Source organism: Phragmites australis, chromosome 10 (assembly GCF_958298935.1).
Source record: "Phragmites australis chromosome 10, lpPhrAust1.1, whole genome shotgun sequence".
NCBI classification, from domain to species: Eukaryota; Viridiplantae; Streptophyta; class Magnoliopsida; order Poales; family Poaceae; genus Phragmites; species Phragmites australis.
The window spans coordinates 22,681,137-22,707,669 of NC_084930.1; the positions used below are offsets into that span (position 1 = coordinate 22,681,137).

The 26,533-nt window shown below is 41.5% G+C and overlaps 1 protein-coding gene and 1 long non-coding RNA gene across 3 annotated transcripts; one reads left to right on the top strand and one right to left on the bottom strand.

The window, feature by feature from the left end:
* The first annotated feature begins 1,033 nt into the window (after positions 1–1,033).
* LOC133930356 (uncharacterized) lies at positions 1,034–6,942 on the top strand. Of its 2 annotated transcripts, XM_062376993.1 has the most exons (9): positions 1,034–1,374; positions 1,490–1,599; positions 2,445–2,504; positions 3,559–3,615; positions 3,700–3,999; positions 4,958–5,205; positions 5,301–5,607; positions 5,705–5,978; positions 6,549–6,942. In XM_062376993.1, exons 1-9 carry the CDS (start codon positions 1,081–1,083, stop codon positions 6,801–6,803), a joined length of 1,905 nt encoding a protein of 634 aa, XP_062232977.1. In that variant the 5' UTR covers positions 1,034–1,080; the 3' UTR covers positions 6,804–6,942. The 2 variants fall into 2 exon arrangements, with proteins under 2 accessions (XP_062232977.1, XP_062232978.1); XM_062376994.1 differs by lacking the exon at positions 2,445–2,504 and having other exon boundaries at positions 1,035–1,374.
* A 456-nt stretch (positions 6,943–7,398) lies between these two features.
* LOC133930357 (uncharacterized) lies at positions 7,399–7,631 on the bottom strand. Its single transcript, XR_009911743.1, has 2 exons — positions 7,591–7,631; positions 7,399–7,489 (listed from the first exon to the last, which is right to left on the bottom strand). It is a non-coding gene; the product is annotated as an uncharacterized LOC133930357 (long non-coding RNA).
* Between the last annotated feature and the right edge of the window lie 18,902 nt (positions 7,632–26,533).

The window sequence follows — 26,533 nt, forward strand, 5'->3', positions numbered from 1 at the left end:
CGTATGAAAAATGCATACTTATTGTGTCTGGCCCTGGAGGCTGTGGTCGAGGTGGCGGTGAGGATGCCGATCCCTGGAGTTCGTTGCATATCAGACCTCTTGGATGACTCTGCGTGGACCTTACGCGACCTAGAAGGAGCATCGACGACGTTTGCGATGGATCAGTATGAGGTAAGCTTCAGGGCCCGCATGATCTTGTTGAAAACCCGCTTAACAAATCTTGCTACAACCGTCTACTTAATAAAGTTTCTAATATCTATAATAATTACCTACATCATTATTCTGTAAAATCTAGATAATCGAAACTACCGTACTCTAAATACTACTATACATCTGATGGCTATCCTACTATGTTAAAATTGATCTTTACAATATACTACAAAAGATAGAAAAATATCATTTTCCGATTACCTTTCTAAACCCTAGGTCTCATATAATATAACTACTGTTAGGATGTTAAATCCTAGATATAGTGGTGCTTTAATTACTGATAAAAACATAAGTCTAGAAAAATTACTAGAAACCGAGATCTAAAATCCACATATAAAAAACAATAGGACTTAGACATACTGCCTCCCTCTCCTCTCCTCTCCATCTTTTTCTTTTTTCTAGATTTAAATGACTATTTTAGCTGATTTCAACCTTTTTATAGCGTGAGAGCAGTGAAAGGGGGCGGGTGCGGGGCTAACCGTCCCTTAAGAGGGCGGCAAGAGGGGCTACTTACCTTCTAAGTGGGTGGTAAGGGGTTGTACAACCGGCGTACACGGGTGTGAGCAGTAAGGAGCGCTGCGCTTGAGGATGGGTCCTACTGACCTTCTAAGAGGCCGGTAAGGGTGGTGCTGCTATCATAGCATCTTTACTGTTCAGCCTTTTTAAGAACGATAGACACATATTTGTGCAAATAGCAAGCTCTTTCGAAGGACGATAGACGTATGTTTGTGTAAATATTATCATTAAAAATCTATTTTATTTAAATATTAATAATAGAAAATATTAAAAAAAACTCACACAAAGCTGCCCCCGTACGTACGAGCACGCCCCGATCTGGATTGACCCACTCCCCACGCAGCACGCGGCGCCATGCCCCCCCAGTTCCCCACCGCCCTCCTCACCAGGCAGCTCCCGCACCGCCTCCTCCCTCGCCCCCTCGCGTCCTTGCCCCCCTCCTCCACTCGCGCTCTCCGCCTCTCTCCGCTTCCTGCCCGCCGCCGCCCGATTCGACGCCCGCCGCTCCGCGGCATGGCCTCCTCCGCCGTTGGGACGGGCGGCGGCGGAGAGGGCGCGAGGCGGCTCACGCTGGAGGAGCTCGCGTGGGACCACTCCTTCGTCCGCGAGCTGCCCGGCGACCCGCGATCCGACGCCATCCCGCGGGAGGTTCGGCCTGGCTCCCTCCCGGCGCTTCGCTGCTCGGTTCAAGATCAAGCGTGCGGTTGGCTGCTCGTTGGCTCTACTTTTTAGCTAACTGATCTGCTTGGCTTGGTGCTCGCAGGTCTTGCACGCTTGTTACACCAAGGTGTCTCCCTCGGCCAAAGTGGAGAATCCTAAGCTCGTGGCGTGGTGCGACTCCGTGGCTGACCTGCTCCATCTGGATCACAAAGAGTGAGCCCTCGATTCCTTACTATGACACTTCTCATTGCTAGCAGCTCGTGTAAGAGTATATATCCTACAGATGTTGTAATAAATCAAGAGATGGCGCAGGGAAGTCTTTTATCTGGCGTTTCTCAGGCGCAGTGAAAGAAAATTGTCAACCACTAAGAACACTTGCATTTTGCTCTGAGACTTCCTCTCTAGCGAATTTCGTCAGGTCTTTTGTTCTCGTATGCCACTGAAGGAGGGCCTTGGCTAATTAGCACACCAAATTTTTCCATATTTTAGCACTTCAGACCTCACCTGTACTCAATGGTTTGTTGTAGTGATTACTAATTAGTGCCTCTACGCTCTTCATTTGTTCTGGAAACTATATGCCAGGAATCATGAAGAACGATTAGTTGTGGATTTGTGGCTATACGCAAATCTTGCTGTCAGTTTGCTTTAAAAAAATTAGATGTTCACTTCGGGAGAGCAATTAAGCACATTTAGTTTCTGAAAGATAACCAGTTGAGCTCAAACTAACCTATAAAAAAGGGGGAAAAGTAGGAGATATACGTATGAAAAGAAATTACAAATAAATCTAAGGTACTGTGAAGTTATTGGAATCAGGTGTATTATTATAGCAAAGGAGCTGACAGGAGGCCATGATACCAGATAACAATTTTTTTAGAAGAAAAAAGGGTTCATTATTAGACCTTTTAGCCTACGAAGATATTTGTTGTCTGACTTGCCAGACATGTTTTTCTTGGCCATGTCATTCACCATAAGTGCTGGTTGGTCTTCTGCTGCTGCTTTCGCTAACATAATGCCAATGCTGAAACTTTTTATGACATGTTGGTTTCTGTCTTTTCAAGTCTTGACAGTGGTGGCTTGTTGCATATATTTGCACGCTTTGTTGGGGAGCACTTGTATAGGTAATAGATTCCACTCCAGAGTTCTAGGTTTTCAATAAAGCCTCTAATTCCTCACCAACATAGGGCCACATGGTAGTCTCACAGCCAATCACATCTGCATGATCTTTGTTTGTATTTGAATAAAACATTCTGATTGAATGATTCCATTTGAGAAAATAAGTGAATATCGCTTACCTGACTTATTACTCTGTAAGCATAAAACTCTTTTGCAGTATGTTAAAGATACTTGCAAGCATGTTTCAGAACTTAGTGCCTAGGCTTCAGTGGCACCTATGCAGTTAAGCGCTAGGCAGTATCCTGGCGCCTCAATTATAGGGTACTCGACGTGTCTAGACTGTCTCCTGTCTAGGCGGCCCATGGTGTTTGAAAATCCAAGGTAGTCCAAATCTACTATTTTTAACATGCCATTTCATGAAAACAGCATTTAAAATAGTCACATGTGTCATCTCTAGCCTACCCCAACTTGCCTGGGACAAAGGCTTTGTTGTTGTTGTTGTTGATGGTGGTGGTGTTGTTATATATCATGAAAACAGCATTTAAAATAGTCACATGTGTCATGTCCCTCCCTGCTTCTTGGAGGACATTTGGCTGCCTTGGCGTTCTAGGCGCTAGGCGGCAGCTGGCCACCCACCTAGCTCCTAGCGGCTTATGAAACACTGGTTAAGTTAACAATATGTGGATATTGCATCCTAGAGAGTAGAAATAACGATAGAATTTCTTTGGAGAATTTCTTGTTTATGTTGAACTGTTACACGAGTCTCTTCGACCTAAAATTTCTGTGTGTTTATCTATGGACTTTAATTATAATAAATGAAGAGCTCCTGACTGTTAGAAGTTTGTTTTTATCGCATGATCGGTTGATGAATCAATTTGAGCGATACACATGCGGCCCCTGCAGTTCTCATTATTCTTTCTGCACATAAATCATAAATGTGATTTTTTTTTTCCTACCTTGCCTACTGCTGTCATCCAGTTCTCGGTAATCCTTTTGCGCATCCTTGCTGATATTGGAGGATGGAAATTTCGAATTGTTTACGTCCTTGTATATTTTCAGGTTTGAAAGACCTGATTTTCCTCAGTTGTTCTCTGGAGCAACTCCGCTAGTGGGAAGGTGCGTGATACCAATGCTTAATATCCTTACTATTTTGTCTTGTACAGTTGAGTAATCAACCTTCTGATGAACAACTACATGCAGTTTGCCCTACGCCCAGTGTTACGGAGGACATCAGTTTGGTGTATGGGCTGGTCAATTGGGGGATGGAAGAGCAATAACTCTTGGAGAGGTTGTCAACTCTCGAGGTGAGAGGTGGGAGTTGCAGCTCAAGGGTTGTGGAAAGACTCCGTACAGCCGATTCGCGGATGGTCTTGCTGTCCTACGGAGCAGCATCCGTGAATTCTTATGCAGCGAAGCTATGCACAGTCTAGGCATTCCTACAACTCGTGCCCTTTGTCTAGTTGAAACCGGAAAATCTGTTGTCAGAGATATGTTCTATGAGTATGTCACGCTATCTTCATTTTCTAAGCTACACAGTTAATTGATGTCCTATTGCTGTTAGGTAATTTTTAGCTAACACAGTCATAAAAGAGAAGAAAAAGAGAAAGAAGCTGTGATGATCTAGGTTATTTAAGCTGAACATGGAACAATTTGACCAAAAGATAAACATGGTAGTGGCGGTACCAATGGCGTTTTAACTTCTAATCATTTGGATCAAGCCAGCTTGAGACACATAAATACTAGCATAAGCAATAGCTGTGGGTCAACCGCGTCAGATTGCTTTTCAGCCACGTATTTGTTGGTTATGCTGGGGATATAGTGGTTAAATTTACCTGAATGATACTTATTTCCAGCTGGGCATTAAATTTCATTTTAGAAATTTATCCATCTATCCAGTGTAGTGCTTAGTTACACATCCTGCTTGACGTACAATATCAACAATTATATACTGTGCCATGGGCCTGTGAGGCCTTGTTGCTCATTTAATTTGCCCACTGGCAAGTTTAGTTACCTAATAATGACTTTTTCGTCTCATCATATTGATTTACTAAGACAAGATTATGAAGCATGAAACAACCCGACATTGATTCATGATCACGCACTGCAGCACCTAGGTCCTGGGTTATGTTATTTCATTTTATTTCTGCATATGTCTGTTGCACTCACTACATCACCAATATACTCTATGCTATAGGAAACACGTTCCTGTTAAGTTACTTCGTTTTATTTCTGCAAGTGTGGCCAAACATGTTGCGCTCACTATATCACCATGGCGTGCTATGATTTAGAAAACACTTTTCTGTTACACCACCATTATCTGCAATCTAGAACACCAAATGGCAGCAAATAAACAAGATTTTGTTTTATTACCAGACCATGTTTCTGAACGTTTTCAGTAAATACAGTGTATCTATTGACATTTGCTTCTGATGTTGAATCGTTTGTCTTATATATGCAGTGGCAATGCAAAGGAAGAGCCAGGCGCAATTGTTTGTCGTGTAGCACCATCTTTTTTACGTTTTGGTTCATACCAGATACATGCTACAAGGGGCAAAGAGGACCTTGAAATTATTCGCCGTTTGGCAGACTACACAATACTCCATCACTACCCACATCTTGAAAATATGAAAAAGAGTGAAGGTTTGTCATTCGAGGCAGCTATAGGGGACTCTCCAGCAATAGATCTTACTTCCAACAAATATGCAGGCAAATCTCTTTCTATAGGAATTTTTTTTCTTTCAGTGTCGTGATTGTTCTTTTAAAGAACTAAACTATTCCCACTTGCAATCCTTTGGTGACAGCCTGGGCAGTTGAGGTCGCCGATCGCACTGCTTACTTGATAGCCAGATGGCAAGGTGTTGGCTTCACCCATGGTGTACTCAACACTGACAACATGAGTGTGCTGGGCCTAACGATTGATTATGGACCCTTTGGCTTCCTGGATGCCTTTGATCCTAGCTTTACTCCAAATACTACTGATCTTCCTGGGAGGAGATACTGTTTTGCAAATCAACCTGATGTTAGCTTGTGGAATATTGCACAGTTTACTGGAGCACTGTCGTCTGCTGAACTTATCAGCCAAGATGAGGCAAATTATGTTATGGAGAGGTGAATCGGTTCCTTGGTTCCTCCAATCTAAAATCATTATGTGCAGTAGGCAGCAGTAACTCATTTACGACAATATTTTGGTTCTTGTGCATTGCAGGTATGGGACAAAGTTCATGGATGAGTATCAATCTATCATGACCAGAAAACTTGGCCTAGCCAAGTATAATAAGCAGCTAATTAGTAAGCTGCTTAACAACTTGGCTGTTGATAAGGTTGACTATACCAACTTTTTCCGTCTTCTTTCGAATGTCAAAGCGGATCGTGACATTCCAGAGAATGAGCTACTTGTTCCACTAAAGGCTGCACTCCTGGATATTGGGAAAGAAAGAAAGGAAGCATGGATTAGTTGGGTACGGACTTATATTGAAGAGGTAGGTGTATTTCTGGTAATTGTTTTCTCCGTTTTCATTCCTATAATAAAAGTGAAGGTTTGAAGCTGAGATAACACATCATGTTTTTACTATTGTTGGTACTTTTTTTCTTTTGATGCTTCGGATATGTGCTTTCTTTTATGAATTTTGGTTATTTGGAAAGTATAGTAATTTGTCATCGTGAGGAGAGAAATGGTCACTGATCTTTGGCTGATGCAGACTCTCAGTCCTTGTTCTGCATTGGTACTACTTGATATGTTAGAATGCATCTGATGTTGACCTTTTCTATTTTCATGTTCGTTTTAAAGTTGTTGCCTGCGTGGTCGAATGACCTGTAAGGTCTTGCTATATGTTTCATTCTTCTCCTGTTGCCACACTTTCACGCTAGTCAGCCCCTCTCGAATTCTTGACAATTTCGACTTAATATCTGCCAATATTTTTCTTTATGTTGTAGCCATGTTCATTAGCTCAAGTATATTTGTGGTATCAACGTTCAATGAAAGAACAATATATTGTAAGGGATTTCTCTGGACATTCTGAGTCTAATGAATTTACTTATTCTATGTGAAGCTGGTGGAGAGCGGTGTTCCTGATGAAGAAAGGAAAGCTGCAATGAACTCTGTCAATCCGAAGTATATTCTTCGCAACTATCTATGCCAGTCTGCGATTGACGTAGCCGAGCAAGGTGATTATGAGGAGGTTCGCCGGCTGCTGAAAGTAATGCAACATCCATACGATGAGCAGCCGGGAATGGAGAAATACGCACGGTTGCCCCCAGCCTGGGCATACAGACCTGGAGTGTGCATGCTGTCCTGCTCTTCATGAACGCAGCGTCCAGCAAGCCGTGACCATTACCAAATGGCACGTGGTTGGTCTTTTTGTTATACTAGTTGAATGACCGTGCTATGTAACAGGAGTCAAAACTTTACACATAATAACATGTTGACTCCTATCCGTTGCTCCATTGCCCTCGTGTCGACACGCATGGCATTACCTAAGCACCACATCGACCACGGCCGACACAGGCGGCATCGTCAGACCAAGGCCACCTCTATGTGCCCTTCTACCCCGTCCATAGCCTCGTGCCGTTCACCTATAGCCTAACGGTGAGGACGGTTGAACTGCTGTCTCCGTAAGTGGATATGGTGTCTGCATGTTCGGTCAATTGACAACTCTGAATCTTTTTTTTTTACACTATAATAACAACTCTAAATCTATGAGGAATGTGGAAGCAAAAGCGATTCCTCAACGTTTAGAGAAGTAATAAACATTGTCATACTTGATAAGCCACTAAAATTCTTCCTCTTTCTCCAAGCAACCGAAGTTGCAAGTCCACGCACGACCTGGGTTCTAATATTGCCGAGCACATTCATGAGATGGCATTTTTTTAGTGAAATTAGTAACAAGGCGTGACATTCAGGAAGCGAAGCCAAACCTATGGTGAGCTTGTGGAATCGAACCATGCCCATCACTCCCACATGAGCCAGAACGCAACCAAAAAGATTAGGCCGCTGCAATAAACCACAAGAGTTCTTGCTCATTTTTTCTACACCAAATCATGAACTGAGACAATACGATACAAAAGACTAACTAGATTCATGAATGCAACTACCAGGATGCCACCATTGCTTCCGCCTTCGATGCACAGCCTCGTCGGGTTGGTGAAATTGGCATAAACAAGGAACTCGCTGGCGGCGATGAAGTCGTCGAAGCTTTTCTACTAGGTGACGCGGTTGCGAGGCGTAGTGGCATGGCGAATCGACGACGAGAGCAGTGAGACAACACAGGCAGGAGCTGGTGTGTGGGGTAACCCTAACCCTAACCACATGGCCCTCCTTTTATCCCGCGCGCGCCCCCTCCTTGCCTAGGCCATGGATTGAAAAGGCCTTAGCCTAGGTTGCTTTAGCCCGGGCAGGATGTGAAGGCAGGACACAGGAGGGTGCGAAAACTACTATGTATTTTTAAGTAGTAGAGATAGGAACCTCACCTTTGAGCTATAGCGTGTAAAGCATCACATGTTTTGAGCCATATACAATTCTTCTAAGCTCTCCCATGATTTCTTCGGTGAATTCTCCTTAATTACTAAGTACTTTACCTCGTTAGAGAGATATAAATGGATTGTACTTACGGCCTTCTGCTCCATCATCTTCTACTTTTCATCAAATGTTTTCTCCGGTTTGCTCCTTTCAAGAGCATCAATTAATCCCTGTTGGATAAATGCATCCTTTATCATGTATTGCCACACGGTGAAATTCTCTTTGCTATCAAATTTCTCTACTTGATTCTATGTCGTTAAAATCGCCTTGATTTTGCGCACCTAGCTCTTTGCTGACCTTCTCCAAATCAGATCAATCTGGTCTTGGCTTTGATACCACTTTGTTAGACTTTGATACTTCTGATTACGTGCAACATCCCTTGAATCCATATATGATATTGCGAGTATGGAATGAGCGTAAACTGTATCAAGAATGATGTAGATGCATCTCATAGAAGAACCCAAATAACAGCGTTGATGTAACCATGACAAGAAGATAAGATTTTGGCAAAGCTGACCGTAATATTTTGACAAGTTCAAAAGAGTACAAGTGATTGTCGCTCTCACAAACCTACTCGGCCCTTTAGGATCATCGGATTCTTGCCTTATACAAAAATCTAGTGATAAAGAATTATCTAGCATAATCCTCCTGAGTGCTCCTAATTGCCCCTAAAAGCTTTGGATGAGACCTTGTGTTAGTTTGACTTGATTTTATGTCTCATATGGCCTCCACTCATTTGTTTATATAGTCTCCTCTAAGGCATTCCCTCTTGCAAGAAAGAATCCTACTCCTAGTAGGAATAGGTGTCCATCGCCTAGTAGAATTAGCAATCCTAATAGCACATTTCAAGAGTCCTAGTCCGAGTAGGATTTGATTCACCATGCAACAGAGACTGGGCTCGGTTATGAATGCTTGTGTAATGCTTTAGGTCATCTATTGTTCACCTCCTACTTGCGGCATAGGCAAACAGATGTATATGGAAATCATGTCAATTAAGAATCTGATCGTGGCACATAACCAAATCTGATTGTGGCACATCTCAACCACACAAATTTCTTTATATATACATGATGGATATATATGGTAATTTATCTATTGTTTTTCTAGTGAATCAGTCAACCAGTTTGTGGATTGATATTGAAGCCAATGTACACATGTGTGCTGACATTTTAATGTTTTCTTCTTATCAGGGCTCTCGGGTTCTTCCATACCAATGGGGAATGTATCATATGCTTGTGTTCATGGTTACACAGTAGATCTGAAGTTTACTTTGGGAAAAATCGTGCAGCATGTCTCTTCAATAAACAAGAATCTAGTTAGCGGTTTCCTTCTCTGTAGAGACAGGTTTAAGTTGGTGTTTGAGTCCAATAAAGTAGTTGTGTCAAAACATGGATTTTTTATTTGTAAAGTCTATGAGTGCGGAGGCTTGTTCCACTTCTCCTTTTCTGATTTCTGCAATAATCTATGAACCATATTTGTGGCAATGTTAATGGAGATAAGGCTACTGTTTGACACTCACGGTTATGTCACATAAATTTTGGATATATGTCTCAGCTTTTCAGTTTGAATTCAATTGCAAATTTTTTCATTGTCAAAAGTTCAAAGTACCAAAGTTGTGTGCAATCTAAGCAATCTCTTAAGCCTCACAAGGCTATCGAGAACAGAAATTTGGCACCGCTGGAACTCATATATTTAGATCTTTGTGAAATGAATGATGTGTTGATAAAAGGTAGAAAAAATATTTCATGATTTTAATTTATGACGCATATAGATTATGTTATGTGTATCTGTTGAAAACAAAAAGATGGGGCTCTAGAAAAATTAATGCCATGGTTGATCAATTTGAAAGAAACATGAGTGGAGGCCATATGAGACATAAAATCAATGCCATGGTGTATCTGTTGAAAACAAAAAGTTGAAAATCAATTTGAAAGAAAAATCAAAAGACTTAGGTTGGATCATGGTGGAGAGTATTTCTCTAGTGATTTCGACTTATTCTATAAGGAACATGAAATTATTCATAAGAGAACGCCTCCATATTCGCGCCTATCAAACAAAGTAGCTGAAAGGAAGAACCTTACCTTGACTGACTTAATTAATGACATGTTGGACACTGCAGGATTATCTAAAATATGGTGGAGGAGCCTTTGTTGACTTCGTATCATGTACTAAATAGAGTTCCTACAAAGAATAAAGAGAAAACACCATATGAAGAATGAAAAGGGAGAAAACCATCACTTTCTTATTTGCGCACTTGGAGATGCTTAGCAAAAGTCAATGTACTAATAACTAAAAAGTGCAAGCTATGACGTAAAATAGTGGATTGTGTCTTTCTGGAATATGCTCATTATAGCATTGCCTATTTTTAGTAGTTGAATTTGAGGTACATGATATGCTTATCGATACAATTGTGGAGTCTAGAGGTGCTACTTTCTTTGAGAATATTTTCTCATGAAGGACATACATAACACTTCTAATCAAACCTCTAAGATAATTCCTAAACCTATCACACCACTTGAGTATTCTGAACAAGATATTTAACTATTTGCCACTCTTATCAGGTGGCAATTCACGTTCTCACTAACATGTGAGGTCACATGAGTCATTGACAATGGACCAAGGTGGCAAATTTGTTGCCACTCACCTGATAAGAGTGGCAAATAGTTAAATGCTCCTTGAAGAAACACGAGTTAGTTCCTGAGGAGGATGATAGTGAGGCTCGAAGGAGGAGTATGAGACAAAGGATAATAAAATATTGGTGATGATTTCACTATGTACCTTGTGGATGACATCCCCAAGTCTATTTCAGAAATATAAGCATCTCCAAATACAGACTACTTGAAGGAGACAATACGTAGTGAGATAGATTTCATTCTCGCCAATGGAACTTGGGAAGACACAGATCAACCTTATGGTTGTAAACACGTGTGTTAAAAGTGGGTATTCAAAAAGAAGCTTAGGCATAATGGTACTATCAAGAAGTATAAAACTCGACTTGTGATCAATGGGTATACCCAAAAAGAAGGTGAATATTTCTTTGATACTAATTCACCTGTTGCTAGATTGACCACGATAAATTTACTACTTTCCTTGGTTATCTCACATGGTCTTCTCGTTCACCAAATGGATGTTAAGACAGCTTTCCTTAATGGAGAGTTGGATGAGAAAATTTATATGGATCACTCTAATGGGTTTGTAGTAGAAGATCATGAGGACAAGGTATGTAAACTATTGAAATCTTTGTATGGTCTTAAACAAGCTCCTAAGTGACGTTGAGTAGTATAGAACTACTATATTCAGACACTCTAGGATTTTTTGCTATTCTCGAGGTATATCTCTATACCCGGGAAGTGAATCCCTAGACATATGGAACGTGCCCGTAGAAACCTAGGATATCTCGTAAACAGAAAAATTTATCTTCTAAAATAAGAAGAACGGACTCCAAAAGCTATACGATGACCCCCTATATATACGGAGCCATGGGATCCTGTGGAGGACATGTCGATACTAGCACATAGAAGTCCATACACACCATTGAAGCACGCGGAAGCCCCAACCCTCCAAGTCTTCTGCACTTAGATCTATATTAGCATCTCTCCCTGACTACGCATAAAGGAGTCATGTGACTAGTTTTAGATTCATCTAGACTAGCCACGCATCACCTTATAACATTCTCAGAGAATAATACAAGACCAACAGTGATGAGCCCATGGTTCCTTTAGATGCGATCAATACTATTAATATTCCTCAAATCATACAAGGTCCAATTATAAGAGCACGTGCGCAATAATTAAACTATCAGGTGAACTTCTTCCTTGCTGTTCATACTTCCTTGGATGTTTTATTCCTGTGATGTTTTATTGCTTAGAAACATAGGAGAAGCACAACAACCTTACCCCGATATCACCTCTCGAAGGTCAAGTCTACTCGGACTCGAGGGTGAGATCTAGTCATGGTCGAAATCGTGGTTGTGGTTGTGGTTGTGGTTGTGGTCGTGGTCGAGTCCCAGGACTCCACGTCAATAAAACGGGCATAACTCCCACATACGAAATCCAATTGAGGTGCTCTTGGAATTGCTGGAAAGCTTATGATGAACCATTTTCATTGGATCTATTCTCGACTAAATATTCCTCATAGTGTAGTCAGAGTCAAAGGAATAAGATGTTGCATCACCATTTTGGACATTATTGGGTCTTGTAATCGTGTCGGGATTGAAGTCCAGGTTGTGCACACCTCTTTCCACGGTTGCACAACCCTAGGTCAACCTCCTCATGTCCTCCCAATATATACATAGTAGCCATCATAGTTTAGATTTAGGTTTAGCTTAGATTATTACGTTTTAGACAGTTTTGCCGTTTATCGATTTGTTAACCCCAACTTGAGTACTTTATTGGTAATTAGCAATATTTAGATTGCATCTACCTGTTCTTACTTGTGTTCTCAATTCACTTGTAGGAAAAGCCTTTTTGGCGAGGTCAACCGCGTCTTGGTACGGTTGATAACCACAGAATAGTGGTGTAGTAGTTGCGAAGGTTCTCGATCTATTATGGTCGGAGCCTTAGGATCATCAACGTTGAAACTCTATCAATCGACTTATCATATTACCTTCAGAAGATCAGGCAAACGTGCATCTAGTGGTATCAGAGTCTTGGCTGCCCATTAGGTAATCTCAGTTATCCCTTTTATTTCGTCGAGTTTCATTACCTAGAGTCCAGAAATTGCCCCACAAAAAAAAAGATTTAGATCTTAGTTTTCCGTTGTCCAAACTACTTTGTGCCCTTCGCAATTTTGTTTTCAGTTTTCATGTTGTTGAGTTTGAGTCCATCGTCAGTGTCTTTATTGTTGGTCGAGTTATCATGTTCTTGTTTCTAGCGTCAAGTCTTTGCTAATTTAGTCATCAAGTTACTCAGCTTGCCTTAGCCTGCTATAGCTGAGTTTGTGTCTCTGCTCGAGGTCCCGACTAGTCACTCTGACCACCCACTAGAGGTCCCAACCAGTTACTCTGACCACCCACTCGGGGTCCCTACCAGTCACTCCGACCACCCACTCGGGGTCTCGACCAGTCACTCCAACCACCCACGTGGGGTCCCGACCAGTCACTCTGACCACCCACTCGGGTCCGACCACCTAGTCGTCGTGACCACCTAGTCATATTTGCCCACCTTCTCGGATCCTACCACCTAGTTCGGAGTCGTTCACCTTCTTGGATCTAACCATCATAGCCAAAATAGAGGTAGCCAAAGTTCAGAAAAAGTTTCTGGCCCACATACCTCACTGGTCTTAGAAAAGACAGTAGAAGAGTTTTGAGTTTGTGTCACATTCGCAAAAAAAGTAAAGAAAGCAAGAAGCAAAGAGTGCAAAAAAAGAAGAAGCAAAGAGTATTAAAAAAAGAGCGAGAATTTAAAAGAAAAAATATATCAGGTTTGCATTGCGTATTTTGTTCTATTGTGCTTGTGTCTGTTATAGTTTTTGGCTTGCTTGAGCTAGTTCTAAGAACGTATTCGGGCCAGCAACTGTGATGAGTACTGTGGACTTTTATTTAGCTTTGCTAATATAATTTCAATTATTGATATTCCTTGATACTAAATATTGTCTGTCCAATCTACACCTTCTCTCGATCAGAACAGTTTCTCCCCTTACAACTATCTCACTCACACCCGATAAGGTATCATGAACCAATCATCGATTGTGCCAAATGCTGTGTTTGTAAGAACACTTGCAAGAGCGTGGTAAGACACTTGAGAGTGTGTGACTCCACTTCACTTTTCACCACCTAGTAGTTGATAGGGATAATATCTTTTGTTATCTTCTATCTGCTAGTAACCATGGTAGGTAAAACATCGGATGCGAAAAAGTGTGTTCTGAGAGAAGAACTCACAATGTTGTTGGATGATCATCGACAAGCTATTAATGACAATATTGATAAAAAGCTTGGAGAAAAACACTGCATTGCAACAACTTAATGATAGTATTTTCATGCTCAATACACACTTTGGTCAAGTGGTTAATCAGCCACCAAACTATGGGCGTGTGGATCCTCATGGTGCAGCTCATGAGCAAGAGAAATCCGTTGCAAATGATAAAATTTTGAGGCAAGAACAACGTGCCTTTGATGCATGACAAAGGAATCGATTGAACTTCAACCGTCAAGGTATGAGAGGTAATAATTTTCAGCAACATAACCCACGTGTTAATGATGATCCATTTGCTAAGGTTAAATTTACTATACCATCTTTTACGGGTGCTTATGATGCTAAAAAGTATTTAGATTAGGAGATAATGGTTGAATAGAAGTTTAATGCTCATTTGGTTCCTGAAGTACATAAAGTTAGACAAGCCACTAGTGAATTTAAAGATTTGTAATCATCTAGTAGAATAGAGTTTGCATCGATAGGTTAGCGTCTATTACATGGAATACTTTAAAGATTGCTATGCAAAACAGATTTGTTACACCCTTTTTTAAACTTGATTTGTGTAAGAAATTACAGCACTTAAACCAAGGTGATAGATCCATAGAAGAATATTATCAAGAGCTATAAATTAGTATGTTACGTTGTGATATCATTGAGGATGAAGAGGCTGCAATGGCATGCTTTTATGAAGGGTTAAGGCGTGAAATTCAGGACAGTTGATTACAAAGAATATGATAGTGTTCCTAGATTATTTCAAATTGCATGTTTAGCAAAAAAAGAATTTCAGGGGCGACAACAAAGGCTAAGGAGCAATTTTAAATTAACACCGGGACAAGTCAAAATAGCCCCACGTTCAGCTACATGGTCTGCTACCCCCTTCTCTAGTAGGGCGCATTCAGCAGTACCTTCGACACCGTCACACGCTCCCGAGGTAAGCAAATATGTAAGTGTGCAGGGTACAGCCAAGAGCGCTTCTTCGGTTGCTTCTACAGGCCGATCGACCGAAATTGTATGCCACCTATGCAAGGGAATGAGCCACATCATGAAGGATTACCCAAGTCAGTGAGCGTACATTGTAATAGAAAATGATGGATATGTAAGTGCTAATGATGTTGAGGATAAATATTCTCTTACAGCTAACCATACAGGTGATGAGGATGGACGTGAGATGGATATCGACCATGAGGAAGTGTTTGATGCCACTGTCATGGAGGATTATCGGATCCTCATTGTGCAGCGAGTGTTAAGAACTCAAATGGAACAAGCAGAATAGCTACAACGCCACAATTTGTTTCAGATGTTCCTCATAGTTAAGGATTATTGTGTTCGAGTCATTATTGATGGAGGAAGCTGCAACAACTTGGTAAGTTCAGATATGATAAAGAAGCTTGCCTTGCCGAGAAGAAACCATCATCAACCTTATCATATTCAATGGTTCAACAATAGTGGTAAGTTGAAGGTAATGCAAACAGCAATGGTGCATTTTTCTATTGGTTCATACCATGATTGTGCTGATTTCGATGTAGTTCCCATGCAAGCATACTCTCTTTTGCTAGGACAACCATGAGAGTTTGATACTAATGCAACACATTATGGTAGAAGTAATAAGTACACTCTTATACATAAAGGAAAGATAATAACTTTTCTACCTTTTACCCCTACTAAAATTGTGAAATGTAAACAAGAGATAGCTGAAAATAAGAGAAAAGAGTTTGAGAATGAATCTGAAAATCAGCAAGTAGCAGAAAACATTTTTCCACCCAAGAAGGGGTAAGCAACAACAACTTCTAAGTCCGGTGAAATTAAACTGAAAGGGTGTGTTATGCTTGCCACTAAATCTAATCTTGCTGAAATTTGCGATAATGAGCTACCATGCTATGCTTTGATATGCAAAGAGGTCTTAGTTTCGCTCGAGAATATATCTAGCTCTTTGCCTCCTACTATTTCTAATCTTTTGCATGAGTTTATGGATGTATTTCCAGCTGCCCCTGGGATTACCACCTATTCGAGGGATTGAGTATCAAATTGATTTGATTACGGGAGTAACTTTTCCAAACCATACTGCATATAGGACAAACTCGGAAGACACTAAGAAAATTCAGCAGCAAGTCCAATATCTATTGGATCGTGGGTACGTACGAGAAAGCCTTAGTCCTTGTGTTGTTCCTGTTCTTTTGGTTCCTAAGAAAGACGGTAGTTGGCGTATATGTGTTGATTGTAGAGTCATTAATAATATTACTATAAGATATCGTCACCCTATCCTAAGGTTAGATGATATGCTTGATGAGTTGAGTGGTTCTATAATTTTCACTTAAATTGACTTGCGAAGTGGATACCACCAAATTAGGATGAAACATGGAGATGAATGGAAAACCACTTTTAAAACTAAGTTTGGCTTGTATGAGTGGTTAGTAATGCCTTTTGGGTTAACTAATGCACCTAGTACTTTCATGTGATTGATGAACGAAGTTTTACATGTTTTCATTGGAAGATTTGTGGTGGTATATTTTGATGATATCTTGATTTACAGTAAGACACAAGAACAACATTTTGATCATTTACGTGTTGTTTTTAATGTTTTGAGAGATGCACGTTTGTTCGGTAACCTCAAAAAGTGCACCTTTTGCACGGATCGAGTCTCTTTTCTTGGTTATGTTGTTACTCCACAGGGAATAGAGGTGGATGAAGTAAACATCGAAGCCATAAAGAGCTGGCCAACTCCTGAGACTGTTACACAAGTGACAAGTTTTCATGGTCTTGCGTGTTGCTATCGGCGATTTGTGCAGGATTTCAACACCATTGCTGCTCCATTAAATAAGTTGACAAAGAAAAGAGTAGTTTTCAAATGGGGACTTGCACAAGAACAAGCATTCAAGTTATTGAAAAAGAAGGTCACCCATGCTCCATTGCTCCAACTCCCTGATTTTGGTAAGACCTTTGAACTAGAATGTGATACTAGTGGGATTGAAATTGGAGGTGTATTAATTCAAGAAGGTAAACCTATTGCTTATTTTAGCGAGAAATTAAGTGGGCCAAGTCTAAATTATATTACCTATGATAAATAATTGTATGCTTTAGTTCGTGTCTTTGAAACTTGACAACATTATCTATGGCCTAAAGAATTTGTTATACATTCCGATCATGAATCGCTGAAACGTATTAGGAGTCAAGCTAAATTGAATAAACGACATGCTAAATGGGTAGAATTTATTGAGTCATTTCCATATATCATAAAACATAATAAAGGAAAGGACAATGTTATAGCTGATGCACTTTCTAGGCGTTACACCATGTTATCTCAATTGGATCATAAGATGTTTGGTTTAGAGACCATTAAAAAATTATATGCTGCTAATTTGGATTTTGAAGAAGTCCTTGAACATTGTAAATTGTAAAGAAGGAAAATCATGGAATAAACATGTGCTGAATGACAGATTGCTTTATTGTGCTAACAGGCTATGCATTCCAGCTAGCTTTGTTTGTCTTTTGTTGTTGCAGGAGGCGCATGGAGAAGGATTAATGGCACATTTTGTAGCAAAGAAGACTGAAGATGTGCTAGCTGCTTATTTCTTTTGACCAAAGATGATACGTTACGTTCGAGCGCTATGTGTCACGTTGCAACACTTATAATAAAGCTAAGTCTCGCTTAAATCCACATGATTTTTACATGCCTCTTCCTGTTCCTAGTACACATTGGGAGGATAATTCCATGGATTCTGTTTTACGATTGCCTAGGACAAAGATAGGGAGGGATAGCATATTTGTAGTTGTGGATAGATTTTCTAAAATGACACATTTTATACATTGTGATAAGAGCGATGATGCTACAAACATAGCTAATTTGTTTTTTATGAAATCGTTCGACTACATAGAGTGCCTAATACTATCGTCTCAGATCGTGACACAAAGTTTTTAAGTCACTTTTAGAGATCACTTTGGAATAAACTAGGGAAGAAGCTACTATTTTCTACTATGTGTCATCCCCAGACCGACTGTCAAACAAAGGTTGTCAACCGTACATTATCGACCATGTTACGGGCTATTCTAAAGAAAAAATTGAGAATGTGGGAAGAGAGTTTACCATATATTGAGTTTGCTTACAATAGGTCGGTACATCGCACCACTAAGTTAAGTCTGTTTCAGGTAGTGTATGGTTTTAATCCCCATGCTTCCATTGATTTACTACATTTTTCTACTTCTGAAAGACTTAATTTGGATGCCAAGAAGTGTGCTGAATTTATTCTTAAGCTACATGAGACAACTAAAAAGAATATAGAGAGTATGACTGAAAATTATAGGATTGCTGGAAGTAAAGGTAGGAAAGAAATAAAATTTGAACTGGGTGATTTAATTTGGTTGCATTTGAGAAATGATAGGTTTCCATAATTCAGAAAATCAAAGTTGATATCTAAAGCTGATAGACCATTTAAGATAATTGAGAAAATAAATGATAATGTATACAAACTAGACCTACCCGCAAATTTTGGGGTTAGTCTCACGTTTAACATTTCAGATTTGAAGCCATACTTGGGAGATGAAGATGGGCTTGAGTCGAGGACAACTCCAATTCAAGAGGGGGAGGATGATGAGCCCATGGCTCCTTCAGATACAATCAATACTATTAATATTCCTCAAATCATACAAGGTCCAATTATAAGAGCATGTACGCAATAATTAAACCACCAGGTGAACTCGTTCCTTACTGTTCATGCTTCTTTGGATGGATTACTACTAAATTTCTGTGATGTTTTATTGCTTAGGAACGTGGGAAAAGCACCACAACCTTACCCGGACGTCACTCCTCAAAGGCCAAGTCTACTCGGACTCGAGGCTGAGCTCTAGTCATGGTTTAAGTTGTGATCGTGGTCGTGGTCGAGTCTTAGGACAGCACGTCAATAAAACGGGCATAACTCTCGCATACGGAGTCCAATTGAGGCGTTCTTGGACTTACTGGAAAGCTTATAATGAACCCTTTGCAATAGATCTATGATCAACCAAATATCCTTATAGTGTAGTCAGAGTCAAAGGAATAAGATGTTGTGTCACCGTTTTGGACCCTATTGGGTCTTGTAATCGTGTCAGGGTCGGAATCCAAGTTGTGCACGCATCTTTCCATGGTTGCACAACCCTAGGTCAACCTCCTCATGTCCCCCCCTATATATACACAGTAGCCATCATAGTTATTACGTTTGGGTTTAGCTTAGGTTTATCTTAGATTATTACGTTTTAGACAGTTTCGCCATTTATCGGTTTGTTGAACCCCAACTTGAGTACTTCATTGGTAATTAGCAATATTCAGATTGCATCTACCTATTCTTGCTTGTGTTATTGATACGCTTGTAGGAAAAGCCTTCTTGGCAAAGTCAACTACGTCTTGGCATGGTTGATAACCACGGAGTAATGGTGTAGTGGTTGCGAGGGTTCTCTATCTGTTCTGATCGGAGCATTAGGATCATCAACGTCGAAACTCCATCAATCGACTTATCATATTACCTTCGGAAGATCAGGCAAACGTGCATCAAATAGGATGAGAGTTATTATCCCGAGGGAGGCTTGAACCTGTATAAAAATTATATATGTGTTATGTGATTCATCTACTCAAAGTATTCCCTACTATTTTTACAAGTTTGTAAGATCGGCGGTTCACCAATCATCGATAGCTGGCACCATCCTTGGGGATCATGACAATAGGAATTGAAACGTCTACACACGACATGCCGTTGACTTCACCTAAACCTTCACCGAGAACTGGCTTCTCGGACGAGGTGTTCTAGGACAACTTCACCTCCTCAGCCAACAATCGATTGGGTGGGCCTCGACGAAGATCTAACTGGCGATGATTCTAGAAATGAGGTAAGTCATTTTATGGATCAGTGTGCCAAGGACTATGGCATCGAGTTCAAACCACTAGGTTTCCAAGAGGATCACAAAAGCAACATTTGTCACAAGTCGGGATCCTCCACTACGGCATTTGACAACATGGATTGTTGAGATACCTATCTGGAGAACTCTGATGACAAATTCATGATAGATTAGACTCCTCCTCTAGTGAAGGTTAGACCCGAGAAGTCTTCACCATTGGAGACGGGGATGATTGTTTGGATGATCATGAGGAAAATCCCGCAAACACGCGGGTCCTTGCCGCATCGGTTTTGGGGGATGGATAACCTCCACTAGTCACAACCCCTCAGAACCAGAACTGCAATGGAGCACGAGATCTAACGTCTTCTAACCATCAGCATGGGGCTCAACACTATAGATCTGCAATGGCACAGAGGCTCCTCCTTCTATAAGAGTTCCTCATGAACTCCCTATTGCAGATTTGATGACCCCCGCTGGTAAGGGCTAGATCGACTCGATGACCGGCATGGCAAAAGAGGTCATCACTTAGGCCAAAAACTCTCATATAGCTGTCACCGAAAATAGCTCTAATTTGGGGAAGTCTCACACTGCCCCTTCTCGTGATGGATCAGATTCAGAAAGGCGTAATCCTCGGAACAAGACAGCCCAAGAAGATAACTGTGCACCTATGCACCAAAGGACCTTGCTAGTCAGAGATCATCACATCAATGATTTGTGCGAGGTTATTAACCCCGGAGGTCTAATCGGAGGATGTCCTGATACCATTCTAGCTGGGGCCAATCTCTGACCCTCATGGGTAGAAGGCCTGTGGTTACTCGGACCGAGCAAGGTGCCATCAACGGGTGCCATACCTTCTCTCCAGATCTACGGAATGTGAATTGGACAACACGATTCTGCCTCAGGTCAATCGAGAGGTAAAATGAGGGTACAAATCTTGTTGTGTTTCTCTAGATGTACACCATGGCAATCCATGTAGCTGGTAGGGATGAGAAGGTAATGGCAAATTACCTTCCCATAGCTCTTGAAGGGGTAGCCAGAACCTGGCTGACCAACCTATCACTAGGGACAATAAACTCATGGGAGCAGCTCTATGATCTATTCTGAGCAAACTTTCAGAGTACGCATGTTCACCCTTGTACAAAAATGATCTCTACCATTGCGAACAGACAGAGAAAGAGACCTTGCGTGAGTTTGTTCACCACTTTAGTAACACCTAGGACACCATCCCCAAGATAAATGATTATGATGACATCCAAGCATTCACTCAAGGGGTTAGGAGCTGACGATGCATTGAATATGTCGCCAGAAAGAAGCCCAAGATGGTAAAGGAGCTCATGACAATCGTCGAAAAGGCAGCCAAGGCCGAAGATGTTGTCCTGTTCATCAAGGAGAAGGCTCAGAGCATCAAACGCCCCCAGCCCGGGCTTGACAACGATGTGGCAAAGAGCAAGTGCAAGAAGAATTCCAAGGGAGATAAGGGCAAGAAAACCAAATCTGATGAAGTTTTTGCAGATCTGCCCAGCTCATCCCAGAGTAAGAGCTACACACCAGGCACTGGTGAACGTGACGCAAGTCTTAGTGCGACCTCCACCAGGTTGACAACCATAGCCTCCATGAGTGCCACTTCTAGAAGAAGATGGTCAAGGCCAAGATTGAAAAGGCCAAAGGAAAGAAGGCACAGGTCGTGACCCAGAGTGGGGACTCTAGTTCCAGCAGCAATGAGGATGACTCAGACCCAATGTCCTTCCAACTAAATAAGAGGATCATCAACCACATGTTCAGTGGCTCCGCGTCATTTGAGTCCAAGCGGCAGTACAAGACGGTGGCCCGAAAAATCTTATCTTTCATTCCCAAAGGTCACCAGACTATCAAGTGGTCAAATGTTGAGATCTCCTTCGGCAGGATGACTGCCTAGAGAACTCCTTATGGCCAGGCCACTTCCCGATAGCGGTCGAGCCTACAATCAACAATTGCAAGGTATCTTAAGTGCTTATCAATGGAGGGAGTTCCCTCAACATCCTCTTTGTGGGTGCACTTGAAGCAATGCAGATCTCTCGATCTGCCATCAAGCTGGTTACACAAGCCTTCACGGCATAGTACTCGGATCTTTGACCACTCCCATCAGCTAGATATCGCTTCCTGTTACCTTCAGGAACCACGACAACTTCCAAACATAAAAGATTATGTTCGATGTGGTTGACTTCCAAATGGCGTATAACACCATCTTGGGGCGACCAAATCTAGCCAAGTGCATGGCTGTCGTGTACTATGCCTACCAGTGCGTAAAGATCCTGAGACCCAAAGGGGTCATTACCATCTATGGTTGCTCTAGGGCAGGTCTCTGCTGTGATAAGCGGAGTCTCGATGTGTTGTATCAGCATCGACCCAACAAGGAACCCAAGAGCTCAAGGATCAAGGTGAATGAGAAGCCTTCATTGTGATCGTGACCACAACACCTCGAGAAGCAAACCCAATAATCTGGGGATCTGGTTCCACAACTAGTTAGGTGCCATGTAATAGTGTCATGCTATCCCCTGAGTTGTAGGGTCCCTACTTATTGGCTTAATCTAGTCTGTGTAATTTAGGTTTAAGATAACATGTCTAAAATAGCTCGTGGAACATCAATTAGCACGGTAAGTCCCATGTGTAAGTACCAAGAGTATCTTCGTAAAGATCATATTGCCTAGAAAAAGTCGCTTGGATACTTTTCTGCCGAACTTGTCTTCTCGTTCGACAAGGAGGTAAGCCACCTCTCGAGGCTACAAAAAGTTTTTTTCTATGACCCAAAGGCAATATGATCTCTCTTCATTTTATTACATTTTTCATTTATACTGCCCACCCAGAAAACCTTCCTGGCTAGATAGTCGAGGCTTAACAGGTACATAGTATTGAAAACAACATATTGTGTACATTCTAAAAACATATTCTACCGAGAATGGAGGGATCATTACTTTATGACTCCAGGGTTGCGAAAAGGTTCCTTATCATGTTCCATGAGTGCCTGGGGGCTATGATGCCTTCCACTCAAGCGTACCTAAGGCTATCCATAATAAGCGCTTTGACAGTAACTAACATGTCCTGAACTAATCAAAGGCATATATGAGTAAGGTTACCACGATATGTTGTCGAATGCATCCAGTACTGGGTACCCGCATGGAATGTAAAATATCTAAGATAAAAATCTTAAAGTCTAACAAGCTACCTAGTTCTTTATTATAGATTGTAGAATTAAAGTCTTAAGGCGATGGCTCAAGCCTTAATTCCATCACATCCACGTAAGTCTTGGCTGGCCCGAGCATCTCCTGCACCTTCTGGGCTGACTCCTCCTTCGTCTCCCCCAGGAAGTCTCTTTAGAGAACATCAGTGTCGATGTTCTGGTAATGCTCCTTTAGTATGGCTAGCAGCTGGGCAATCACTTTCTCCGTGCCTTGGGCTTGGCTCGAGATGTGCTTGGCCACTTTTCCTCAGAGCCCTCTGTAGGCCTCAACAAGCTTGGTCACCTGGGTGGCTAGTCCAGCTGCATTAGTGTCTCTCTTGGGCTCCACCTGAATCCCAACTCCAGCAAACACCTCCTGAACGACATCAAGGGCTGTGACAAACTATTGTCAGGCGATGGACATCCAAGCCCCCTCCTAGGCTAGCAAATCATATGTCTCGGAAAGCTCTGCAAGACACCACTTTTAGAACGAGAAGGTGAAGAGGTATCATGCACAGGTTGTTTGGACTTACATTTTGACTGGCCCTACGGTTCCACACGTATCTTCTCCTTCTCGGTGACTTCTTGGGAGAGTTTGTGGTGCATCTTGATGATCTCCTTCTCGAGTTTGACTACTCGGGTGTTAGCCTGCTGGCTCACTTAGCAGAATTTGTGCAACCGCGATGTGTACAGTTATAGAACCCCAAGTTAGTACCTGTTAATTTATTGACTAAATGGTTATCTTGCAGAGAAACACTTATCGTAAAGGAGTTGAAGATAGCTTCTAGGTCGCGACCACATGAACCTTGGACAATCTCCCTCTAGGTCAGGTCTCCAAGTAGCCCGTATATCGGGTTCACGATTGCCCAAGTCGATTGGACCTCTATTTCTTGGCTTTTGTCGGTCGGCGCTGGGGGCTCAGCGGGTTTGCCCCCACCTCCCTCAGATGAGGTGACATCCAGAATCTAGAGCTGCTGGGACTTGGGGGCTGAATGTGGCGATCTGAGCGTGTTGCAAGAAAAGAACCTAAAACACATGCTCCTATGAACATAGGAAATACGTCAATAGTGACAATACATACTTGGGCCACTTCGTGCCCCAGAAGGGTTTCAGCAAGACGAGGATGGAGGCTAGCCTCTTTGATGGCTTATCGGGGCCACCTCCCCCTGTCCCTACTTCTGGCGCGGGCAGGGTCGTGTTGCTCAATGAACCCATGGCAATAATTGCCTTTCCATGATCCTAGTCTGGCGCTCCGAGTGCTAGAGTCGGGATTGGATCTACGGTGGTTGTAGATGGGGTTGGGTCCTCGATGGTCGGGGTTGGCGCTGGATCCATGGGAGTCAAACTCAGGGCTAGAACCTTAGGGGCCGCAGGTGAAGCTGGGGCCTAGGAGTCAGATTCTGGTGGTTGCGGTGGCATGTGGTCACTAATCGACGAGCCTTCGCCAGCCAAGAAGTCGTCCTCATCCGGTGCGTCACCACTACCAGAGGATGAGAAGGTGACATACAACAACCTCCGCTCCCGCTTGGGCCCTTAGTCCCCATGATCAGGACTTTGTTCGGGTCCTCGTCTTGAGTGACCGTGTTCTCAACCTCTGGGTCAGGCCGCCCGCATCCATGAAGCTTCGCGATTCACACCAACCGACCACGTGAGCTATGACTACTCAGAAAGAAGATGAAATAAGAAAATGAGAAGACTAATGAGGTTTATCGATAGGATCCTCGCCTGAGCATCAGCCTTCATCTCTACGATGGGGATCAAGACGTTCTGGTGATTAGGCCTGGGGGCTGAGTTGAACAAAAACCTGGTCTTCTGCTCCACTACTTTCGGCGGGAGATCTGTGGATGAACAATAACTCATAAGAAACAAGCCCATAGCTTCTCTAATAGCTACTCGGGATAAATAGTACATGTCTCACCTTCTCGAGTCGGGTCCTCCGTGGTTGTAAACTCCCAAGAGCCAGAGATCCTCGACCTCAGAGGGCTCAGGCGGCACTTAATGAAGTCTACGTTCGTGTTCAGGCTTGTACCAATTTTTTTCATTTTTTGAGTCGATGGCTTGCACTAATTTAGGATACTCAAATCCTGTTACATTGATTGGAGCAATCGGCCAACTTTATACCAAAATATAGGTGAACCTTGCCCGTATCTCCGTGGATTTGATGTAGATTTCTCTTATGATTTTATATTTCTCAAGAGATTAAGATTCTCCTAATATTCGATCAATATTCTTCCAATTTTAGAATCATAATAGGAGTCTCGCACTTGAACTTTCATTATTACACATAGGCATATCTCAGACAGCTCGAAAACCTCATCTCAGACAATTTCCCCAAACGTCAAAGATTAAGCGTTAGTGTAACAACCGGTTATCTTAGACAGATCAAGAGCCGTTTGAAATAACAATTATCCTATATGGTTCTAAGTCAGAATCATATGGGATACTAGTTTTTAGAAAAAAATATATTTGGGCACCGAAAAATGAGCCAAAAAATAATAATTTGTAGACCAGGAAGCCATCTCGGAGCTATCCACAGAGTTGCGCGTCACAAGTCATGCATTTTTGTTTTGCGCAAAATAAGTGTGCGTGCAGTTCCTAGGATCCGAACATGTTGACCCTTGTTGTCTAAACATTTTGACGATTGTTTAGGCATCGATATGGCTTCAAATGAAAAAGTCGTCAACCACAAAATTATAAATCTCTTTTTGTGGGCTACAACTTTCATATAAATATTTTCTTCCTCCAACTTCATATGAATATTTTATGAATTTTTAAATATCTCACTACAAACTTGACCACTATTTTATTACTACCTGTTAGAGTTAACCCTACTTTCATATATCATCATGTCACTATGTCATTACTGCCGTTAGAGTTGACACAACTTAGCCACTTCATATATCATCATTTCATTAGGTTCTTACGCCAGTTAGAAATGATCCTACTTAACCACTTCATATGTCATCAATTTTACTATGTTACATAGTCCATTATGATCGATGTTAGATAGTAACTTTATTTTTAAGCTATAATTATGCATATCTTTAGATGTGAATTTTTTTCTTGAAAATTATTAGTTTTAAAAATATTTTTTATAAAAAAATTAATTTTGAAACTATTATACCAAATGGTTTGAGAGTTGAACCGTTTGGGATATTAAGTTTGGAACCGTCTGGGATTATGTATATTAATTAGAGCTGTTATGTTTGCATAACTAAAAATATATCTTTAATTATATACATTCTAGTTGTATAGTAATTGTAGTAACACTTTTAACCATATGAATTAGGATTATACAACGAAACAGCCATCTAGTCAAATAGAGCCATGCAATTTGTCGGGCTAATCGACTAGTTTCTCAAAAATGGCAAATCTATGATGGCATATATCAATAGAAATCCTTATTTCAAATAGTGTGCGCGGGCTAATCGGTTAGTTTCTCGAAATGGAAAATCTACGGTGGCATATATGTACATAAATCCGCATTTCAAAGGTATCTGAGCAAAGGTCTCGTATGGATTTTTCACGTTTGGAAGTACACTTCCCCTT

Bases quoted from the DNA above. Each gene is read 5' to 3' on its own strand.
- LOC133930356 (XM_062376993.1), top strand. From the start codon at position 1,081: ATGCCCCCCCAGTTCCCCACCGCCCTCCTCACCAGGCAGCTCCCGCAC. The intron at 1,375-1,489 runs GTTCGGCCTGGC...TGGTGCTCGCAG, and splicing joins CCGACGCCATCCCGCGGGAG to GTCTTGCACGCTTGTTACAC. The intron at 4,000-4,957 runs GTATGTCACGCT...TTATATATGCAG, and splicing joins GTCAGAGATATGTTCTATGA to TGGCAATGCAAAGGAAGAGC.